We start from the raw sequence: 20,296 nt of genomic DNA, 5'->3' as shown, positions 1-20,296 counted from the left end.
CATTCTTGTCATCAGGAACAGAGGACAAAGCTTCTTGGGCAGCAGCGATGGTGGCTGCCCAATACATAGGATCAAGGGCCAACTGTTGGGCAATAGTAAGAAAATTGCCTCCTCCCGTCAGCCCATCAAGAACATCAGTTTGGTTCAGCATGATGGGGGCTGGGGGTGCAGGGCCATTGTCCTTGACAGAAGAATACAGTTCCTTTATGAATCTCAAATCAAACTGTTCGTGCCGGGCTGGGCCTCCCCCTGGCGCGGCAGGAGCAATCACAGGAAAAAGATTAGGAGTTGTAGAATCAAAAGCTAGCAACGGAGCAGCGGCTCGAAGGGATTCTTGAAGTGGGGTGGAAGCGGTGCCAGATGCCTTGGGCGGAGGAGGTGGAGGAGCGGGGGGTGCTGCAGAATTCGAAGAATGCAGGGGAGTGACAGGAGGAGCCGAAGGGAAAATGTCCGGCGGTTTAGGAGGTAGGTTTGAGGCAGGCAAAGCGGGAGCTGGGAGGGCGGGCGAAGAAGCTGTTGCGGCAGCCAGAAGAATGTTTGAAGGAGTTAAGCACGACATAGCTTTGTAGACGTTACACCAGGCATGCAAAACCTTGACATCAATCTGAGGATGATTTTGAAAGAAGTGTCCAATTTTTTTCCAATCGTCTAACTCCCAATTTCCGTCCTGGGGGAACCAGGGACAGTGAGTGTCCAGGGCTATTATAAGGGACTTAAGGTCAGCTTTCTGAACAGCAAGGTTGTTACTGGCCAAAAGGAATTTAAGGTCTTTAAAAAAATTTTTCTGTGGTGCAGAGAGAGACTTTCCCATGATTGCAAGAGTTGCAAAAAGAGCAGGGAGCACTTACCGGAGGGATCCTTAGGAGGATGAGGGAGGCGCCTTTTGCCCTGTCCGGGCGGAGATAAGTGCTGATAAGTCCGTAACGTAGTGCAGAATCACATTCACACGGGAGCTCTCACCGGGGATCCACTACGTGGATGAACGACGCGTCTGCAGCCCTGCCGGGCGAGGTGAGGCTGAACGTTGTAAAACAGCATGAAGTCCGAAAGAAATCACACGGGAGCACTCACCAGGGATCCACTACGTGGATGAACGACGTGTTGGTGAGTGCTGAATAATGAAAAACAACGTGAAGTCCGAAGGCAGTCACACAGGGCACCAATTGTCGAGTTGCAGCTCGGCATTCAAGGAAAAATCAGTCTCACACCATAATAGGTTCCGAAATATGGCTGCTCTTAGGGCTCATGCAGCACAGCTTTTATTGTGTGAAATCAGAAAGATACAAAGTACAAGCCAAGCAATTTGTTCTAGCAAGCAGATAAGAACCTTCGCACTAGACCATGCGAGCATCAGGCCATGCCACGTTAGCCAATCATATAGGACAGCACGAGCTGTTCATGCTCCAAGGATGCTTCTAGCTATGAAATCACCCTGTAACAATAAGAACTTTGCTCATGCTCTCATGTACAAGCAATCATTTTCCCACACTAGTCTTCATTGGGCAAACACTTAATCAACAGGCTGGCAGAACCTCCATAGCAGATTTGGAGGTCATGGGAGACAGGGGATGGGAAAGAATTGCTGGAGCTTCTCTCTTCTCCCATTCTGCTGGAGTCCACACACACACACACACACACCCCGCCCACCCCATTAAAGCCAGAAGGAAGTTTCAACAAATTATAGAAAATTTAAAAGAAGTTAAAGACGGCTCCTCTCAAACTATATGAACAATAACCCTAGCTGCAACGCTGGAGGAAAGAGGTGATGTAAACGATTTAATGTAATTTAAGTAGGCTTTTATGATTTTTCTAAGTAAGTGCAGGCTTTGTGGTTGCAGGCCTCTTTTGGTCTCAAAGCCATACAGAGTTTAAAAGCAGGCAACACATTGCATCATGACTATTTTCCCAGGACCGTAACACTCTTTTGAACTGAATCCAACTAAGTCATCTTAGTACAGACTAATCAAAATCAATAGGTAGGATAAACTCACACCCACTGATTTCAGTGAGTTGACACTGAATATTATTAGTTGGATCAACAAGTGGCAGCATAAAGAAACAGAGGATGACTGTTCCTTGCTCCAGGAACACGAGAAGAAGACCAACCTCGCTCACATTAACTGCCCCTCCCTCCTTGGAGGCACAATTTGTGATCCATCAAAGTGGGCTTTGAGCCATCAATAAGGCCATTTCAGCAGCTATCAAGCCCTCAAGGCGATCTCTATGGCAAGGCTCCACCATGTTTCCCTCCCCGCAGCGTTTGACCAGCAGAGGGCAAACAAGCCAGAGCTTCCAAGTGCCAAGGGGGAAGAAATGAGATGACATCACACTTGCGAAGTAGGTATTATTTATTAAGGCTTGTATTCTCCTAGAGGAAAAAAGTTAATCTGATGCTGTCCCATTACTCCTTACATCGGAAGCAACAGTCCAGAGACAAAGCTATATGTTCTAAATACAAGTCTAAATGATACAGCTTAAACTTTCATTTTAAATCGGAGGTCCTCTTGAGTAAGTAGATTTCAGAAGATATTTGCTTTCTAATATAAGTAAAAGATCCTCTACAATAAACACGTGCAGGTTCGGTGTGCTAGAGCAACAGGCATGAGCATCAAGAATTCATGCTTAATTTTGAAACTCCGGTTGGTGGCCATTTCTTCAATAGCTTCCTCATTCCACAAAAACATGACAGGAAATTCCGTTTCTTAAAACAGTTGTTTTTACTCATCCAACAGGAAAAAAAAATAGACACATACACACAGTTTTAAACATCTGAAGCATAATCCATCATATGAGTCTGTACTAAGATTCTATATTAAAGCTCACCATTATTGGTATAAAATTTTAACTGACATTTTAGAGGTGGGTGAAGAACAAAAACAGGGGACAGATTAAAAATGATTTAATGGGTATTAGAAAGCTGAAAAAAGCCTTTAAAAGCCACATTGCCCCCCAAGCCCCTGCGATGCTGAAAACATTTAAACCATTCAAAAACTACAACACAAAAAAAAAAATATGGCAGAGAAAATTTCATCTTTTTGTTGCAGGATATGATATAGCAGGTGCACACGAAATTCATCAGATATGAATGAAAGGCTGTTTTTAGACTGCATGAGGAAGAACCCAAGGGGAACATTTCTCATGCAAACTTCACTGAAAAGGACTGAAAATTATGCAAGTGCAAAATTGCATTTGTACAATTTTCATCTATGCAGCCCATGCAAGTTGTGATACTTGTGAATTGTTCCCTTTTCATTTTCTACAAGACAGAAAAGTGCTTTCAGGATTATTATTTTTTTTTAAAAAAACCAATCAACAAAACAGATAAAAAGTGAACTATACAAAGAGATCTGAACTTGCTGCATTGTCAATGCTTTTGACTTGGATATTATTTCGCTAAATAAATGACAAAAAAGTAAAACACACACAAGGGTTTTTTTTGTATGCTTGCCATGAAGGAGCAAGACAATTTTGGAGACTGTTGAAACAAGAGGATCTGCAGTACATAAATATAAAATTATAGTGAATTTTCAGATTAGAAACATAATTTGTGTTGAAGGTAAAAAGTCTTTGGGAAATACTAATATTTATCAGAAACTTCAATTATAGATGAACTTCTTTAACCATTAAAAAAACCCCCAGAAAAACACCTTTATTTGTGGATTCTACAGCATTTTACATAGAAAAGGTACAAATTAATGCATATTCACTAGGGCAAAAAACAAACAAAAACAAAACCAAAAACCAAAAACCAAACACACACTACAATGTACTTAAAAGATGCAACAATTTAATTTCCCCTGCACAAAAAGATATTGGAGCTGAAAGTTTGACAGTCTCCTGATGCCAGAATACAGCATCAGAGCAAATTTTTAAAAAGATTCAATTTTTCATAATCAAATTTAATATCAGTTCTAGTATATATATATATATTTATATATATATTTATAGCAAACCATATATATGTTTATTCTTATTGTTTATTTCGAGTCTGACGTTCCTGTAAAGAAAAAAACATTGTATTAGAAAACTTATTTGTACCTGTTTTAAGATGCACTGCCATGACCACAGATTTATAGTATCGGGACATATAATTCTCTCCGTATTTCAGGAGTTTTGTTCCGTGTTCACAACGAACAAGGATGCAACAAAATTCCCTCATTAAGGGGACACAACTTGGGTTCTACTGTTATGCCACGGACATTTTTAAAAACTTACTATGATCAATGGTCAGCATCCATCTCTCTTGGGAGACATTGAAGGAGTGTGCCTTGGTGAGACCTCAATGTGTTCTTATAAATGAGCCTCTGGGTATGAACTCAAGTATTTAGTGTGGCAGCACCTGAACTTTGGAACTCCCTGCCTATGGAGATCAAGCAGGACCCTCCACTGTACTAGCTAAAAAAGAGTAAGCAGTGAGCTAAGTAAACAAATAAAGCCAAACGTGGGTGGTTGTTTGCCCATCAGCCTCAAAGCAAAACTGGGCCACCCAAAAACAAGACAATGGCTTCTATATTTTCAGCAGACTTCCCAGTACGGAGGAAAATGTTTGCTTGCAAATTAAAACAGAAAATACCTTGTAAAGAACTTCACAATAGACACTGGTCAGCACTTTTTTCACTAGCTTGCTAGTGAGTGGTAGAAAAAGAAAAGTCCACCCCTCCTGGCAGCTACCTTACCTTTTATGTTGGGCACAGCCCAGTAGTGACTAGTGGCACAGCTTCTCTGTCTTTCCAAAAGTGCAAGCCACTTCTGGTTACCAAGACAGAGAGGGGTGAGGGAGTAGGGAGCAGTGTGAGCAAAATGGTGGACCCAATCTTGCGCCCTTGCTGCTGTGCCAGCAGCGCACTTCCCCACTGCCTCCCCAACTCCCTGTTTTGGTAACTGGCAGTAATGCACATTCTTGGGAAGCAAGGCAAGGAATGCCGCCCTTCCCATGCTGCTACTGGCACAGAGCCAGCCCCCTAATTTGTCGACACGAAACTCCATGCACTTTCCAAGAAGCCTGCAGCTTGGAGCTACTGAGCTTAACCACAAGTCCCAGTTTAGAGGATACATAGAAAACAGACATTGGCTTCGCATGGTCTTGCCAAGCCAAGGTGTGGTTTAGCATGTCATGTAAATGCAACCAACATCGTGAAATCTGACACCCTCTTTTGTGATTTTGCAACTGCTTTTTTAACCTGGCCTGGGACCGATATGCTTTGGCTGCTCTGTTCAGTTTACTGTTGTTTTTGTCACTTTTAAAGTCAGCCACTCCTGAGAGTCCTTTGGCTGAAAAGCAGGAGAAGAACTATTGCAAAGTCTCACAAGCACACAGAAGGGGACTTGGAACTTGTGTTTCTTTGACCACAGTCCACCCCACATCATGACACTGGGAACATGCAAGTCCCTAGGCTTTCTGAAAGAGGCTTACTGGATCCCAGCCTGCTACTGTTCTTTAGAAGGAAACTACGGCAGCCTTACTGATCACCTAAACAGGCCTGCTCTCCGAGTTTTATGTCATGAAGAATCAACTCCAAAACTATGGCCTGAAGTAGTATTTTAAACTTGACAGTAGCTTGTTTTTTCGGGAACAGGAGTTGCTGCTCAGAAAAACAACAACAAAGGCTGCAAGAAACAGTGACCTTGCTCACACCAATTACTTTCTGGAAAGTGGCCTAAGAATTTTGTTTTTGCATTATCAGTCACTATAATTTTTTAATACAAGCATTAAGCTAAGTCTACAATGCTGGAATTTGTTCTGTATATTATTCTGATATACTTAAGTGGCGTAAAAAATTCCACTGCTATATTTTCTGAAGCACTACTCATAAAACCAGATCCCACACTTTCTTAGGGAAACAGTACTTTATTCCCTACTCCCCAGAGAATTGTAAAATGGAGGCATTTCAGGTAAGTCAAGGGAAACTTATTCAGCCTTACTTTTTCCCTAGGAAGCATTACATATACAACACATTCCTAGGTTTATCAGAAATTTATGGACGAGAAGCTCCCTTTTAAAAAATTGATAAACCTGGAACCTGAAGCAACCAGCAGCTGAGACAGCCTCCTCATCAGGTAGGAGCAAGTGCAAGTGGAGAAGCTGAAAGGAGCACATCTGACTTGAGACGCCAACTTGCTGCCTATACTTGGTAGAGATGTACAAGGAGCATTCTCCAGACTGAAGCCGAGGGCACCACCCCCAAAGCCTGAATCATGTGCCCTTTTGCCCAATCTGATGGAAGTTCTAGATCCTTGGCCTAGTTGTCCCTCCAGTTCTCCTACATTCTTGGCCCCTTTAAATCCATGTTGACTACTGCTATTATGCTTATCTTCTTTCTATTAGTAGTAGTATACTGCCCTTTATCCATAGATCTCAGGGCTGTTCACAACAAAAAAGTACAATATGCATTTTGCAATTTTTGAGGGCAATTATTTCAACAGATTTTAATTTTCTGCCTTGTATTATTGTTGTACTATGCACATAAAGTGTAAGGAGGGGTTACACCAGTAAAGAACAATTTACTTCAAAGTTAAAGCTCATTTACCGTTCAACCCCACTTTCCTGGGCCTTCCCTCGTGGAGTTCAGTTGAAAAAAATCCCTCTGTAAATTTTGCAAGTTACTTAACGGCTGACTTCTCAGTCATACATATGACCTGTAATGTTTTATTAGAAGGGTACAAATTCAATTGCAATGGGTATCAAAATATTTGGTGCAGCTGATGAGTACTAACAATGACACCAATTTTAGTGAATACAGGCCAAGATTCAGCTGTGTTTGTTCTACTCACACAGGGAGGCTTTTAAGCTTCCTCAAATTGGACCTCCAATATTGTGGGATGCGGGGAAACCTCCCCAGAAGGACATCTCATAAGGCACAAGAGATTGTCTTCAGAATGCATTCCTGCCCCTGCCCGCAAGCAGACATGGCAAGTGGTAGTGGATGGCTTGGATTCCACCCATACTACTTCTAGGATCAAAGCCAAATCTGACCAGTGGTGGCCAAACCTGGCCCTCCAGCTGTTTTGGGACTACAATTCCCATCATCCCTGACCGCTGGTCCTGTTAGCTAGGGATGATTGAATTTGTAGTCCCAAAACAGCTGGTGGGCCAAGTTTGGCCACCACTGTCTTAGACCAACGAGCAGAGATTATGTATGGATGCTGTGGATCTCTGGAAAAACCACAAGACGTGAAGCATAGGCATTTGCTTTTTAAAACAAATCAGAAGCCCCTTTCAAGCCTTCAGGTCTCTCTCCCCCTGCCCTCCCATATTTCCACAAGTTCAGTAAGACATTCTAGAGCCAGTTTACCTTCCGCACCACCTCTTCCTCCTCCTGGCGCTTTTCGTAATGGGAAAAGTCATCGAAGATAGAAGTTGTGTGCTTGTACGTAGCAATAATTTTAAGCACTTGTTTTGCTTTTTCTAAGGGCACCTCCTGAGTGTCACGGGAGTTTGTGACTGGTTTGTTGTCATTGTTCTCCAGCCTGATGTGTCGGAGTTGGTTGTTGGGCACATCTTTCACAAAGAGCCACTTGACATCAAACTTCCCCTTCCATTTGTCCTGAGACCAGACACCAGCACTGGTGCCGTAATCTACTGGCGACCTCATTTCCGCCACTCCACAGAAATGTCCACTGCCGTTGACACTGAATAATAAGTAGACTGGACCCTTACTATTCATAGAGCGGAAAGCACTGTCCAAACGCTTGTTGCCATGTTCTGTGCTACACCAAATGGAATATTTAATGGAACGATGAATATCGTCCTCAGAATAGCTCTTTATTATGAACACGCGTCCATTTTTAAGGTTCCATTCGAAATCCTTAGGGTTATAACTGTGAGCAGCTTTCAGTTTTTCAAGGACAGGGTGGGATTCGCTGCCTGGGATGGAGTTTGCTGGGGTATTGCCAGGCGAGTTGTTCTCATTACCAGTTCCTCCACTTTGGCCAAAAGCTGCATTTCTGTTACGAGGCGCCACCCACCGGTTTTGAGATGGCGGCGGCTGAGGGTTCTGGTATGGCAGCTGGGCCAGTGGAGGTGGCTGGGCAGGAATAGGCTGAATGATCTGTGGCTGTGGGACTGATTGAGGGGAAGGGATCTGCTGAGGAGTTGGAACTTTGGCCACAGGTCCCTTATTATCCCAGGTACCAATGTCCATGTTATGTTTAATAGGTGGCGGAGGTAAAGCCCCTCCTATCACAGGACCACTTTTTGCTTTCATCTTGGGCTGAGGCTTTGCGGGTTTGCTAGCAATTGCAGCCCAAGAGGTTGGCTTAGATACCGGCAAGTTTATACTTGATCCCCCATTGCCAGACAAAGCGCCTGTCATCCCAGCACTGTTGACCACAGAACCTACTGTTTTCACGGCAGAAGCTGTGACGTCCCCACCAATCTTCAGTCCAACCATTCCCTGCTCGATGCTGTTCATTCCAGGAGCTTTGTTTAGAGTATCATTATGAAATCCTGTCTGCCCGTCCACCATAGTACCACCGAGGGAACTGGGCGGGTAGCTGTAGCTGCTTCCGTAAGCTGAGTTCTGAGTCTGCTGCCCTTGGGATCCACTTGTTCCCCATGCTGAGAAAGGTGGGTTTTCAGGGAAAAAATTGAATCTGTGCGGGTAAATGTTGTTCCCCAGTCCACCAGGCTGTCCAAAAACAGCATCATGCATGAAATGATGATCACCATTACTGAGCTGTCCATAGGGAGTGAGGTATGGAATAGGAGGGTCTCCTCCAGTTGACCATGGTGCTTCACTGAGAGAGTAGGGATAGCTAATAGAATGCGGGTAATAACTGGACAGGTAGGGATCTGTCATTGATGGATAACTGTTATTCTGTTAAAGACAAGAAAAGTAATTTCAGATTCAGATATTTACAGTGTTATTCAAACCAGAAGAGATGCTTCAGAAAAGTACAAATCTTATGTGCTGCTGTAACTTAAAGAGCTATCAAATGCCCTCAATGTTTAGAAGTGTCCCCTTTCTTAACAACTGTTTCAGCCTCTCAGATGAAAACAGGTTTAGTATTAGTTCACAAGCTTTACAACGAACAGTTTCATGGGTGAATCTTGGAGACATGGAGAGGTTTTTGTTTTCCCGGGCAGCCCCACTATCGTTTTATTATACGCAGAAAACTGTTTTTCATCAGCTTTCGTAATTTTGTTACTGTATTTTACTTGCTTGTAAATCACTTTGAGACTTTAGAAACACAAAACTTTTTGAAAAACAAAATTAATAAACCTAAACCATAAGCCTTGTCTTCTCTGCTTCATTGGGCATGTTAAGCCAACTAGTGAGTTGTGACTAAAGTACTTTCATAAGAAGCCAATGTTACAATATTAGAAATGGGTTACCTATGCCTAACGACTTATATGAATGCTCTCAAACGCAGTATTTCAGCACATGAAGTTAGTTGGTAAAATCCAAGTGTATGAAAAATGTGATACTGTGCAAGCAATCACAAACATTCCTAGAGAGAAAATATAATATAAATGCAAGTTCTAATAACATTTCCACCCCCAATTATTGCAAATGCACAACTCTCGTATTTGACTCTCCTCGTTCTCTCTTGTTTCAACTACCTGCTAGAACATGTCACTTCTGCCTCCCTGAAAAGTCCTGGCACTTTGCAATCTTCTCTGTTGCTCTTTGGCCCATGGCTCTGGTCATTTTGCACACTCATTAATCTCACTAGCATTTCTCACTCAGATTACCAGTAATTCAGTTTGTCTGTTCAGAATTGTTCTCATCATTCTTCATCTTGCCAGCTATTTCAATCACATTTTACAACTCACTGGTTCTACTTCACATCTCTCAATCTTATTGTCCTTTTACTCTACTGGCCGGCTACAGTGAATGTCGTCACTGGATCTAGCAAGGGAGCTCTTCAGTTCATTTTAATTTATTTATTTTTAACATCTTTATGCGCCCCTTGCCCAGATTATCCGGAGCTTAGGGCTGGGCTGTCACCAATATGCTGATGACACTCAGCTCTATCTGCTGATGGATGGCCACACCGACTCGGCCCTGAACACACTGACCAGATGCTTGGAAGCTGTGGCTGGATGGTTTCGTGGGAGCCGATTGAAACTAAATCCTTCGAAGACAGAGGTCCTATGGCTGGGTCGGGATGGCATGGGGATGAGGGACCAACTTCCTTCTCTTGCGGGGGCCCAATTAGTGCCATTGCCTTCCGTTAAGAGTTTGGGTGTAATCCTTGACACCTCCCTTTCCATGAAGGCACAAGTTATAGCAACAGCCAAGGCAACGTTTTTCCACCTTCGCCGCATCAAGCAGTTGGTCCCTTACCTTTCCCGCCCTGACCTGGCCACAGTGATCCATGTGATGGTCACCTCCAGGCTTGACTACTGTAATTCGCTCTATGCGGGGCTGCCCTTGAAGCTGTCCCAGAAACTCCAGCGGGTGCAGAATGCTGCAGCGAGGCTCCTCACGGGATCTCTGCCATGGGAGCATATTCACCCAGTGCTTTTCAAGCTGCACTGGCTCCCGGTGAAGTACAGGGTCAGATTTAAGGTGCTGCTTTTGACCTTTAAAGCCCTTCACAGCCTAGGACCCTCGTACCTACGGGACTGCCTCTCCCGGTATGCCCCACGGAGAGCCTCAAGGTCCATAAATAGCAACACCCTAGTGGTCCTGGGCCCTAAGGAAGTTAGATTAGCTTCAACCAGAGCCAGGGCCTTTTCAACTCTGGCTCCGGCCTGGTGGAACGCTCTGCCTCATGAGACCAGGGCCCTGCAGGATCTGATTTCTTTCCACAGGGCCTGTAAGACAGAGTTGCTCCGCCTGGCCTTTGGCTTGGAGACAATTTGATTCCCTCCCTCTCTTTCTTTTTTCTTTTCCTTCTCCTCCTGTGATGAGGTATTTTAACGAGGGATTTTAATATTTTAGTGTTTCAATATTTTAATGTTGTATTTTAATTTTGTTTTAAGTTGTAATCATTCAACTTGTTTTTATTATTGCTTGTTAGCCGCCCTGAGCCCGGCCTTGGCTGGGGAGGGCAGGGTATAAATAAAAAATTATTATTATTATTATTATTATTATTATTATTATTATTATTATTATATCCAGCCTTCCACCCAAAGTAGCCCAGGAAGACAAATTTGTTCTCAAGGCAGGAATGGGGAAGCTGTGTCTCTTTGGATATTGTTGCCATCAGTCCCAACCACCATGGCCAGCAGCCAGGGATTATGGAGTTTTAGTCGAAGAACAGGTGGTGGGCCATAACTCGCCATTCCAGTCCTAAGGTATTATGTCTCCTTACCTACATTGCCCAGTTTCCTGTTACGTTCCCTTCCCTCACAGCCCTGACTAATCACCTTCTTTCAACCTCAGTAATAGACTCTCCCACTCTTTAAGTTGTCTTTGCTCCTGAACCTTGAAAACCTTTCTCCATGTCATTTCTGCAACAGCAACCTTTTATCACTCTTTTTTTATTTAGCCTTTACATAGCTCCTTTTCTCCTAAAGCCCTGTCTATATGCTGTGTGGCATTCACATAGGTGAAGCTTGTTGCTGGGGTGGACAGGCCATGCTGTTTTGTTAAATAGATATAATTGTTACTTTTAAAACTTCTTTGTGAAAAGCTTGTAAATAAATATCTTCAATAAAGTTGGTTTGCCATGCTACAATCTTTCATACACTCTTAACTATCAAGCTGCACATTTGTAATATAACATCAGAAACCCATAACAGGTGAAAAAGGTGAAATTGACCAATTAGAATTTTAATTTCAAGAAACCCGAAAGTGTGTATAAACAACAGCAACCCAGAAAGTTAAGATGAAATTGGCTGAAATGCAACTTAATAGTCAAACACTTATTAAGGGATCATGTGACAGAGGGCAAGCAAAATACAGTCGTACCTTGGAAGACAAATGGAATCCGTAAAATATAGAACCAAAAAGCCAAAACTTAATCAATTTAACTCTCTACACACAGTTGACAAAACAAATACATTTTCAACAGGCAAAATAGTATCAGGATTGTAGGCACCTCTCTGATTTCAACAGGAGCAGTGTTCCATATTACTGGTGCATCTATGCTAAAATAGACACATTTTATTCAGTGCCATTGGATACAACAAATGCAAAAGGTAAGAATTAATAATTCATAGGAAGAAACAGTGATTCCTACCTAACAGGTGATGCTTTTGCACTTTGACACCCTAACTTTGCACTACATCTAACCGTGGAGACTTTTGCTATCTTACAAGACCACACACCATTCAAGCTAAAAGGAGCCGTAATTCCAAGTGACCTAGCATACCTTCAACCTCAGGTATTTTTGATATCCTAACCTTTCTAGCACAACTTTGTGACCTGACGCTATCTCGTAACTCCAAGTCTAACATTTCCATGTGCAGCCGTAGCGGAATAAAGCCGTTTTACTCATCTTTGGGAAATTTCCCCACGACAAGTTGTACCTTGGTTTTCGAACGCCTTGGTACTCGGATGCTTTGGCTCCCGAATGCCACAAACCCAGGAGTGACATTTCATACACTCTTAACTTTAGACCTGGTTTAGACCACACGGGTGGTGCTGTGGTCTAAACCACAAAGCCTAGGGCTTGCCGATCAGAAGGTCAGTGGTTCGAATCCCCGCCACGGGGTGAGCTCCCGTTGCTCGGTCCCTGCTCCTGCCAACCTAGCAGTTCAAAAGCACGTCAAAGTGCAAGTAGATAAATAGGTACTGCTTTGGCGGGAAGGTAAATGGCGTTTCCGTGTGCTGCTCTGGTTCGCCAGAAGCAGCTTTGTCATGGTGGCCACATGACCCGGAAGCTGTACTGGCTCCCTCGGCCAGTAAAGCGAGATGAGCGCCGCAACCCCAGAGTTGTCCATGACTGGACCTAACAGTCAGGGGTCCCTTTACCTTCTGCTGAAAAAGTGGCCAGGGTCTCATCAGCAGGCATTGCCTCATCAAGCTTTGCTGAAAATTCAAGTACAATTACATGGAAGGACTGTGTCACAGTAAAGGACCATGCAAATAGCTACCAGCTCATACTGGACCTCTTCCAAACTACTCTTACCCCCAAAAATGATGGATCAGTTCAGATTATTCAATCAAATTACTCAAGCACTGTCAGTGTTGATACACATGCCTACACTGGAAGCTATTTTCTGAGTTGATTCCACTGTTAAAATATTCCACTGATAAAAATATTCTGCCTTTGGGTGGTCTGTTAAAATTTGAGCATGTCATTTGTTCAAGGTAATACCTATACATTTTTAAACTCAGACTTTAAAACTCTTTAATACAAGGTAATACCTATACATTTTTAAACTCAGACTTTAAAACTCTTTAATACAAATATGATATTTTTATTAAAAATGAATTTCTACAGGCCATCAAGAATATGCACCATATAAGTTCCAGTACTTCTTTTCAGCAATTAGTTACCATGAGTTACCATCCTTAAAAAGCAGAGCAGTAAGGTAACCTAGTTCATTACCCTGTAATAAAGCATGATTCTCCATATCTAACTATTTCTGGGAGAACTCTATATCGCATAAGTTATAGCATTGTAGTTAACAGAAAGGAGCAAACTATGATATGCCGAAACTACTTAAAAGATAAGGAATAAATTCAGCTGACAAGTGAAGTGTGTCAAGCATCACTTTACTGGGGAAGATAAAATTTTCCAAAGTCACCACCGCGACTGAAAAGGAAAAAAGGGTTTAGAATCCTATACAAACTAGTTATTTAATTAAGATGATGGGCAACTGCCCAGCAGCAGTGCCATACAAGTAACTTATTATTATTATTTGGCCTTTCTTAGTTGCTTTATACAGAAAGAAGCACCTCAAGACAACTTTACAACAAAATAAAACTCTCATCATGAAAAAGAAACCCCCAAACAACTTGCCTATTTCAAGTGTTGGGCTAGCATGATGTGTTGAACATAGGCAGCTGGGCTGAAGTGTGTACCAACTAAGTTAAATATCAGTTCAACTATTTTCACAGGGTGGCCTTTGGGGAGCCAGTACCTCTCATACAGATTTAACTCATGACAGTTAAATACTTTTATACTTCCATTATAATCATTCATCGATGCAACTGAGGATCAAACTACACATGATGGAAAATGGTTGAACCCTTTACCTCCGATTCAAACTACACCCCCGAAGCTGCCATTATCCCCAGAGGGAAAACTCTGCATCAAATAGCAGCTTTGGGGATAACTTAAGCTGAAGGATCAATGAGGGGGTAAAAGGGTCAGAACACCTTCCCAACAGCCCCCAAATTCATTTATGGTGCTGCTGCCGCTGATTAGGGGTGTGGGTGGCGCTGTAGTCTAAACCACTGAGCCTCTTGGGCTTGCCAATCGTAAGTTTGGCAGTTTGAATGCGTTCAACAGTGTGAGCTCCCATTGCTCTGTCCCACCTCCTGCCAATCTAGCAGTTTGAAAGCATACCAATGTGAGTAGATAAATAGGTACCACTGCAGTGGGAAGGTAAACGGCATTTGCATGCACTCTGGCTTCTGTCACAGTGTTCTGTGTGCCAGAAGCAGTTTAGTCATGCTGGCCACATGACCCGGAAAAAGCTGTCTGCAGACAAACACCAGCTCCCTCGGCCTGAAAAAGTTCGAAAGATCGGCGGTTCGAATCCCTGCGGCGGGGTGCGCTCCCGCTGCTCGGTCCCAGCGCCTGCCAACCTAGCAGTTCGAAAGCACCTCCGGGTGCAAGTAGATAAATAGGGACCGCTTACCAGCGGGAAGGTAAACGGCGTTTCCGTGTGCGGCTCTGGCTCGCCAGAGCAGCGATGTCACGCTGGCCACGTGACCCGGAAGTGTCTCCGGACAGCGCTGGCCCCTGGCCTCTTAAGTGAGATGGGCGCACAACCCCAGAGTCTGTCAAGACTGGCCCATACGGGCAGGGGTACCTTTACCTTTACCTTTACCTTACCATATATTACAACGATTTCCTTAAAAAAAAATACACAACTTTCTGATTATCTTCACTCTCGCCCTTTTTTGAAAAAAAGAAACAAATAATATTTTCAGCAGTGCTAACTAACCTGATTTGACTGTCCAGAAAGGTAAGGCTCAAAATCGTTGTCGTGAACTGTATCTTTCTGATGAAGAGAACCATTTTGCACTGAAACAAAAGAGCTGAAGTTATAGCCGTGTACATTCTTGAAGTTTCAGTAAGAACCATTTCCTAAAGCACAGTGACAGCATATGTAAACAAAGCAGTTTTTATCCTATGGCACTGTAAATTCAGAGAAGGCAGAGGGGTCAGATTTCAACAAGATGGGAAAAAAAATCTTTCACAGGAACGCTAAATGCCATTGTTGCCTATAAGACTAGTTTGAATGACATTTACTGAGCAGCTTGCAAGCAGGTTTTTCAACAACCTGCAACACAGCTTTGGCAAGAACAGGAGTAACATTCATACAATGTGCTAACATACTCTTCGCCTGAGAACGATGACTAGAGAAGCTTAGCAAGCAAGAGCAGAAATCTGAGAGGCCTCCAAGTCAGCATGGCATGCCAGGAAGAGGTCAATAAAATGCTAGCTGAATGGTCTTTAAAGTTCAAGTCTTGGTATCCTTTATGTAGAATGGAGACTCTATACTTTCTCATAACAATCTGGATTATTATAGGTATTGCTCTTTATTAGTGTATAATAAGTAGCAAAAATATTTGTTTTTTTAAGTCAGCTTTTCAGACTGCAGTCTAAGGAACCCTGGGATTCTTGCTTATCACAGGTTCCTCAATGAGAAGACCTTCAATACAGACAAGTATCCCTGAAAGACAGATTGACAGTTATTATAATTTCCATTGTAATGTGCAGCTTCAGGGGAGTGCTAGGCATGGTCTTAGGTGCACTCAGTTGACACAGGGATACACTGAAGCCCAACAAGTCTGGCCAGTACTTCATGTCTGCTGCGGGAAGCCTACAGCAATCTTCCGTATCCAGAACTGTTGACAGTGTGGAGGTATTTGATGGCAGACCAGATGATATGAAACGAATTCCAAGAAGATAGGAGGTTTCAAAGTCACTAACTAGTTAACACGTGCATTTAAGTTACCAGAAGAGTTTGTATAAGTAAAACATAATAAATGTTCAAATACCACCTTAGATAGATATCAAAAAGAGGGGAAACCCTCTCCTCTTTTATGTGCACAAAATCATAAGTCTTCCTTAAGCTATGCAAAAATAAATAAATTAAGCCTTTATGAAACTACAAACCCCCATACTGGAAACAAATATGATAGCTTAGGGCAATTACGAGTTTTAAACGGCTTAGTGTAACAAAATAAGGGAAAGCATTTATACTTAATTGTTGGGGAGGGATTAACCACAGTGCGAACAATTAAAACGCTATAGAAGGGCACTTCAAGAACACTAGACAGAAGATGCCAAAGTCAAGGACTACTGAAATCTATGGGCTCTAGCATGCCTAACTCTGTTCTGGGTTGTACTCAGGGATCCAGCAAAAAACAGGAAACTGATGGCATAGCAAATGTTACTTATGGTGAGGTTTTTCACCTTGTCTACCATGCTTACTTTTTAAAGCTGTTTTTAAACCCCTCTTAATTTTGTTGAAAATATATAGGCTTAAATAACTTCCCACCAGATTTAAAATTCCAAATACTAAACTAGTATGAAGAAAAGATCTGGAAGATGATGCTAAATGATTCCATAATTGCTTGTGGAAACAAGAACGACTCATCTGAACATGCAAATTATACTTTTGATTTTGATGTATTGTGGTCCGCCTTTAAATTTCGGAATTGGGTGGACTATAAATCTAAATAAAATATGTAACAGCATAATCCAAATGTGATGGTGACTATTTGCTCTCCTACATTCAGCTGTGTCAAATGTTGCTATTTTATACATAATCTCTGCATCTTGCAGTCAAGAGGAGTTTGAACTTTGGGATGAGTGCTCCAAAAATAGTTTCAGTGGAAAAAAGAGCAGTGATGTGTCAACTCCCATGACCTATAATCCCATAACTACCAATAATACTCTGGTGACAGAAGAGGAAGTGGCCTAACTGCAATACAAAATTAATACATTCTTGGAAAATTTACCTATTTTTATCTTTTCTTTTATACAAATGAAAACAATGCTGGTGCAAAAATAAATAGGCATGCATCGTTTTAAAATAAAAACTTAGACAAATGTTTGCACAGAAACAATGGTGTGAAAACATACAAATAGTTTAACACATTGATCCTAATCAAACATCCTGAGTAAATGCCACTGAAATTCAGTAAGACTTACTTCTACACAGGATCTTGTTCCATTTTAAAAGATCTGTTTCAACAGTGAAAGCCAAGTTTCATCCAGTATATTTAGTCTAGATCTACTTTATGAACCATCTATTTTAAATTAAAAATTTCCTTACCTTTATTATCTTGTCCTTTCGGTCTCTGTGATGCCATAAGCACATGTTCAGATAAAGAGAGATAGAGCAGATAATATGTCACTTCCTGAGCCACAATAAAGCAAAAGATCATTCCAATTTAGATATATATAGTAATCCATGATATATAAAGAATATATAACATTGTAACCTACACTGACAGACAGGGCAAAACCATGTAAAGTCCTACAGTTCCCAACTACATCCCTTTCTTTCTGATCTTAGGTTTCTGCATCTGTTACCAGTTTAGTCAGTCAGTATGTACAGTGAACCATCTCAAAGTATTTGTTAGTTCCAGCTAGAAATGGTCACGGGCACTGCATGAACAGTATTCAATGACACACAATAAATTAGTACAAAATGAATACTCAGTAGTAGAGCACGATGACAGTCAAGTATTGTCCATGATATTTTTTAAGAGAGGAAGAGGAGACTCCTGTTGCATTCAGGTCCTACATTTAGGATTTCCAGAGGCATATGGTAGGCCAATGTGAGAACAGGATGCTGGACTATGTGGGACATTAGCCTGATCCAGAAGGCTCTTTGATGTTTTTAGAAACCCCTCGCCACCTCATGAGACAAGGCTGGGGACTGCAAGGCAGACACACACTGGAAAACAACTACAACTCAAGACCAAAGGCAGAAACAAAGAGAAACAGATAAGGGAAACAGCACCTAGCTTTAGCATGTGTATGAAATGCCAAGGGAGGAATTGCTAGGGAGAGATAACCAAGAAAAGAGCAGTTGACTTCTTTGGGACCTTCAGGAATACCTAAAAACCTGCAGGGGGACAGAGTAGCTGCAACAGTTTACACAGGGGGCACTGTGGGCACACATGCATACAAGGGCCTTCCCTGGTACCTACAGGGTCGCACTCTCCTGCTAAAATTAGACTTCAAAGAAACATCCTATTGCATTCAATAGAAAAGTTTGCTGTGTGTGTTTTGCACTCATGATAGTTTCTGTGATTTGCAGATATGCCACTGGGCCCAAAAAGGTTGATAAACAAAGATGTGGGAAATGTTGGCTGTTAAGAAAGACATATGAAGAGGAACACTAAAGTTTTGGGCATCCCAAGCACAAAGAGAAAGGTGGAAGGGAAGGTAACCACATTTCCAAATTTAAGAAATAAGTAAAGCAAAAAAACAAAGTTAAGTCTTGTGGAAACCAGAGAAACACCCCCCCCCCTTCAGAAACAAATCAAGAAGTAGCACATCAAAGAATGACATATACACAGGGTAAGAAAGCAAGAAATAGGTGGGAAATAAAATTGAACACCATAACAAAGGGCACTTACAGTAAGAATCAGAAAGGCTATCTAGGTACCTTATCAAATTTATTATGGCATGAGCTTTTGCAGGCAAAGCTGATGAAGTAAATTAGTTAGTCTTTCAAGATGCCACAAGTCTCTTTGCAGTTTTTACTGCAACAGACATAGTTACACCTCTGGAAAATACATAGCCTTGATACAGTTTTGTGGCTATGACTGTGAGGTTGCTTGTATCAGACATGGTATCACAAGGTAGCCTTAAGCAAGCCACTACTTCTTAGCCACAGACTGAGACACAAATATATACTATTTACCTACTTTACAGTACTATTGTTAAGAATTACTGAGATAACAGAAGACCATTTGAAAATCCTACAGAATTGTCATGTATGAATAAAGGGAGAAGCAGTTCCCCACAAAATCCAAGACAGCAAAGAGAAACGTTCCTCCAGGAGAAGGATGTGGAGCATGTATCTCAAAGGAGGAGGAAAGATCCAGAAAGTGGAAGGGGAGCTGAAGATAAGTAATACAGGCCCTACACTTGAATAGGTAGCTTGTGGCCTTCCAGATGCTGTTGGGACTCCAATTCTCCTTATTCCTGACCTTGCTAGCTGGGACAATGGAAACTGTAGTCCAGCAACATCTGGAAGACCATGTTTCCCATCACTACCCTACACTGTACAGTGGGGAAGAGATGTGAAGCGTTTGGTACATGAAGTGCAACCCAAGGCATGTGTGCATGTACATCTTTCAGAATAATACTTCATGAATCTGATGACATGGACCATAGTCCATGCAAGCTTACGCCACAATACATTTATTAGCCTTTAAGTTGCAAGACTTTATTGCAACATCCAATTACCTTTCCTCAAAAAGGACCCATACAATGACTGCAGATGTCCAGTTCACACGTTGCACAAATGCAAACCCTGGCTTGGTACCAAGTACTCAACAAAATCACGGCCAATTGCAGGCCCTGTTAGAGGCACATATGTGTTTATCTCACCCTCACATTCAGCGTGCACTTAATGTACACAACCTTCGGAGGCACAACGCTTGCAACAGCCCCTGCGAGGGCCTAGTAGTGCGTGTGACACAGCCAAACTCTTACGGGACCGAACAAAGGCCCGGAGGAGGGGGAAAGGAAGAGGCGGAAGAAATAAAAGAAAAACCTCACATCCCTCCCGCCCCTCCAAAAAAAAAAAAAAAAAAGGACAGGGCTGGTTTTGCATAAAACGGGAAAGGGAAACAAGGGCGAGTGTGGATAAGGCAGGCTGGGTGGGTTGCATAGGCCCAGGAAGGAGAATTAAAAGGAGCTCGAGGTTTAAATTGCAAACAGAAGGAAATGCAGGGAGGGGAGAAAGGGGGCGAGCGCTGCCCGTTCTTCCCTCTCCCCACGCCCACCCTTGATCCGCTTACCTGGGGGTCAACGCTGGTGGCAGACATCTCTCATGCGCGCCCTGAAGTGGTGGCGGCAGCGAGGGGAGGGGGGGGGACCGGGGAGGGGAGGGAGGAGGAGGAGGAACCAGGAGGGGGGGCGAGGCCAGGCGCGGGTGAGGAGGGCAGGGGAATAGGAGGGGAGGGGTGGGTGTCCAGAGACCCAGGCAGAGAGAAAGGGAGATGGCTGGAATGTGGGTGGGTGGGCGCGCTTC

The 20,296-nt window shown here is 42.7% G+C and overlaps 1 protein-coding gene across 2 annotated transcripts; it reads right to left on the bottom strand.

Moving 5' to 3' along the window:
• Positions 1–2,330: 2,330 nt before the first annotated feature.
• YTHDF1 (YTH N6-methyladenosine RNA binding protein F1) lies at positions 2,331–20,158 on the bottom strand. Of its 2 annotated transcripts, XM_081916920.1 has the most exons (5): positions 20,064–20,158; positions 17,357–17,381; positions 15,014–15,093; positions 7,293–8,816; positions 2,331–3,997 (listed from the first exon to the last, which is right to left on the bottom strand). In XM_081916920.1, the coding sequence occupies exons 1-5, from the start codon at positions 20,088–20,090 to the stop codon at positions 3,971–3,973; spliced, it is 1,683 nt and encodes a 560-aa protein (XP_081773046.1). In that variant the 5' UTR covers positions 20,091–20,158; the 3' UTR covers positions 2,331–3,970. The 2 variants fall into 2 exon arrangements, with proteins under 2 accessions (XP_081773046.1, XP_081773045.1); XM_081916919.1 differs by lacking the exon at positions 20,064–20,158 and having other exon boundaries at positions 17,357–19,781.
• Between the last annotated feature and the right edge of the window lie 138 nt (positions 20,159–20,296).

The sequence above is a fragment of the Podarcis melisellensis genome, assembly GCF_964234715.1.
Source record: "Podarcis melisellensis genome assembly, chromosome: 6".
NCBI lineage: Eukaryota > Metazoa > Chordata > Lepidosauria > Squamata > Lacertidae > Podarcis > Podarcis melisellensis.
The sequence above is the reverse complement of the archived record's forward strand: the minus strand, read 5'-3'. Positions and strand labels throughout refer to the sequence as shown.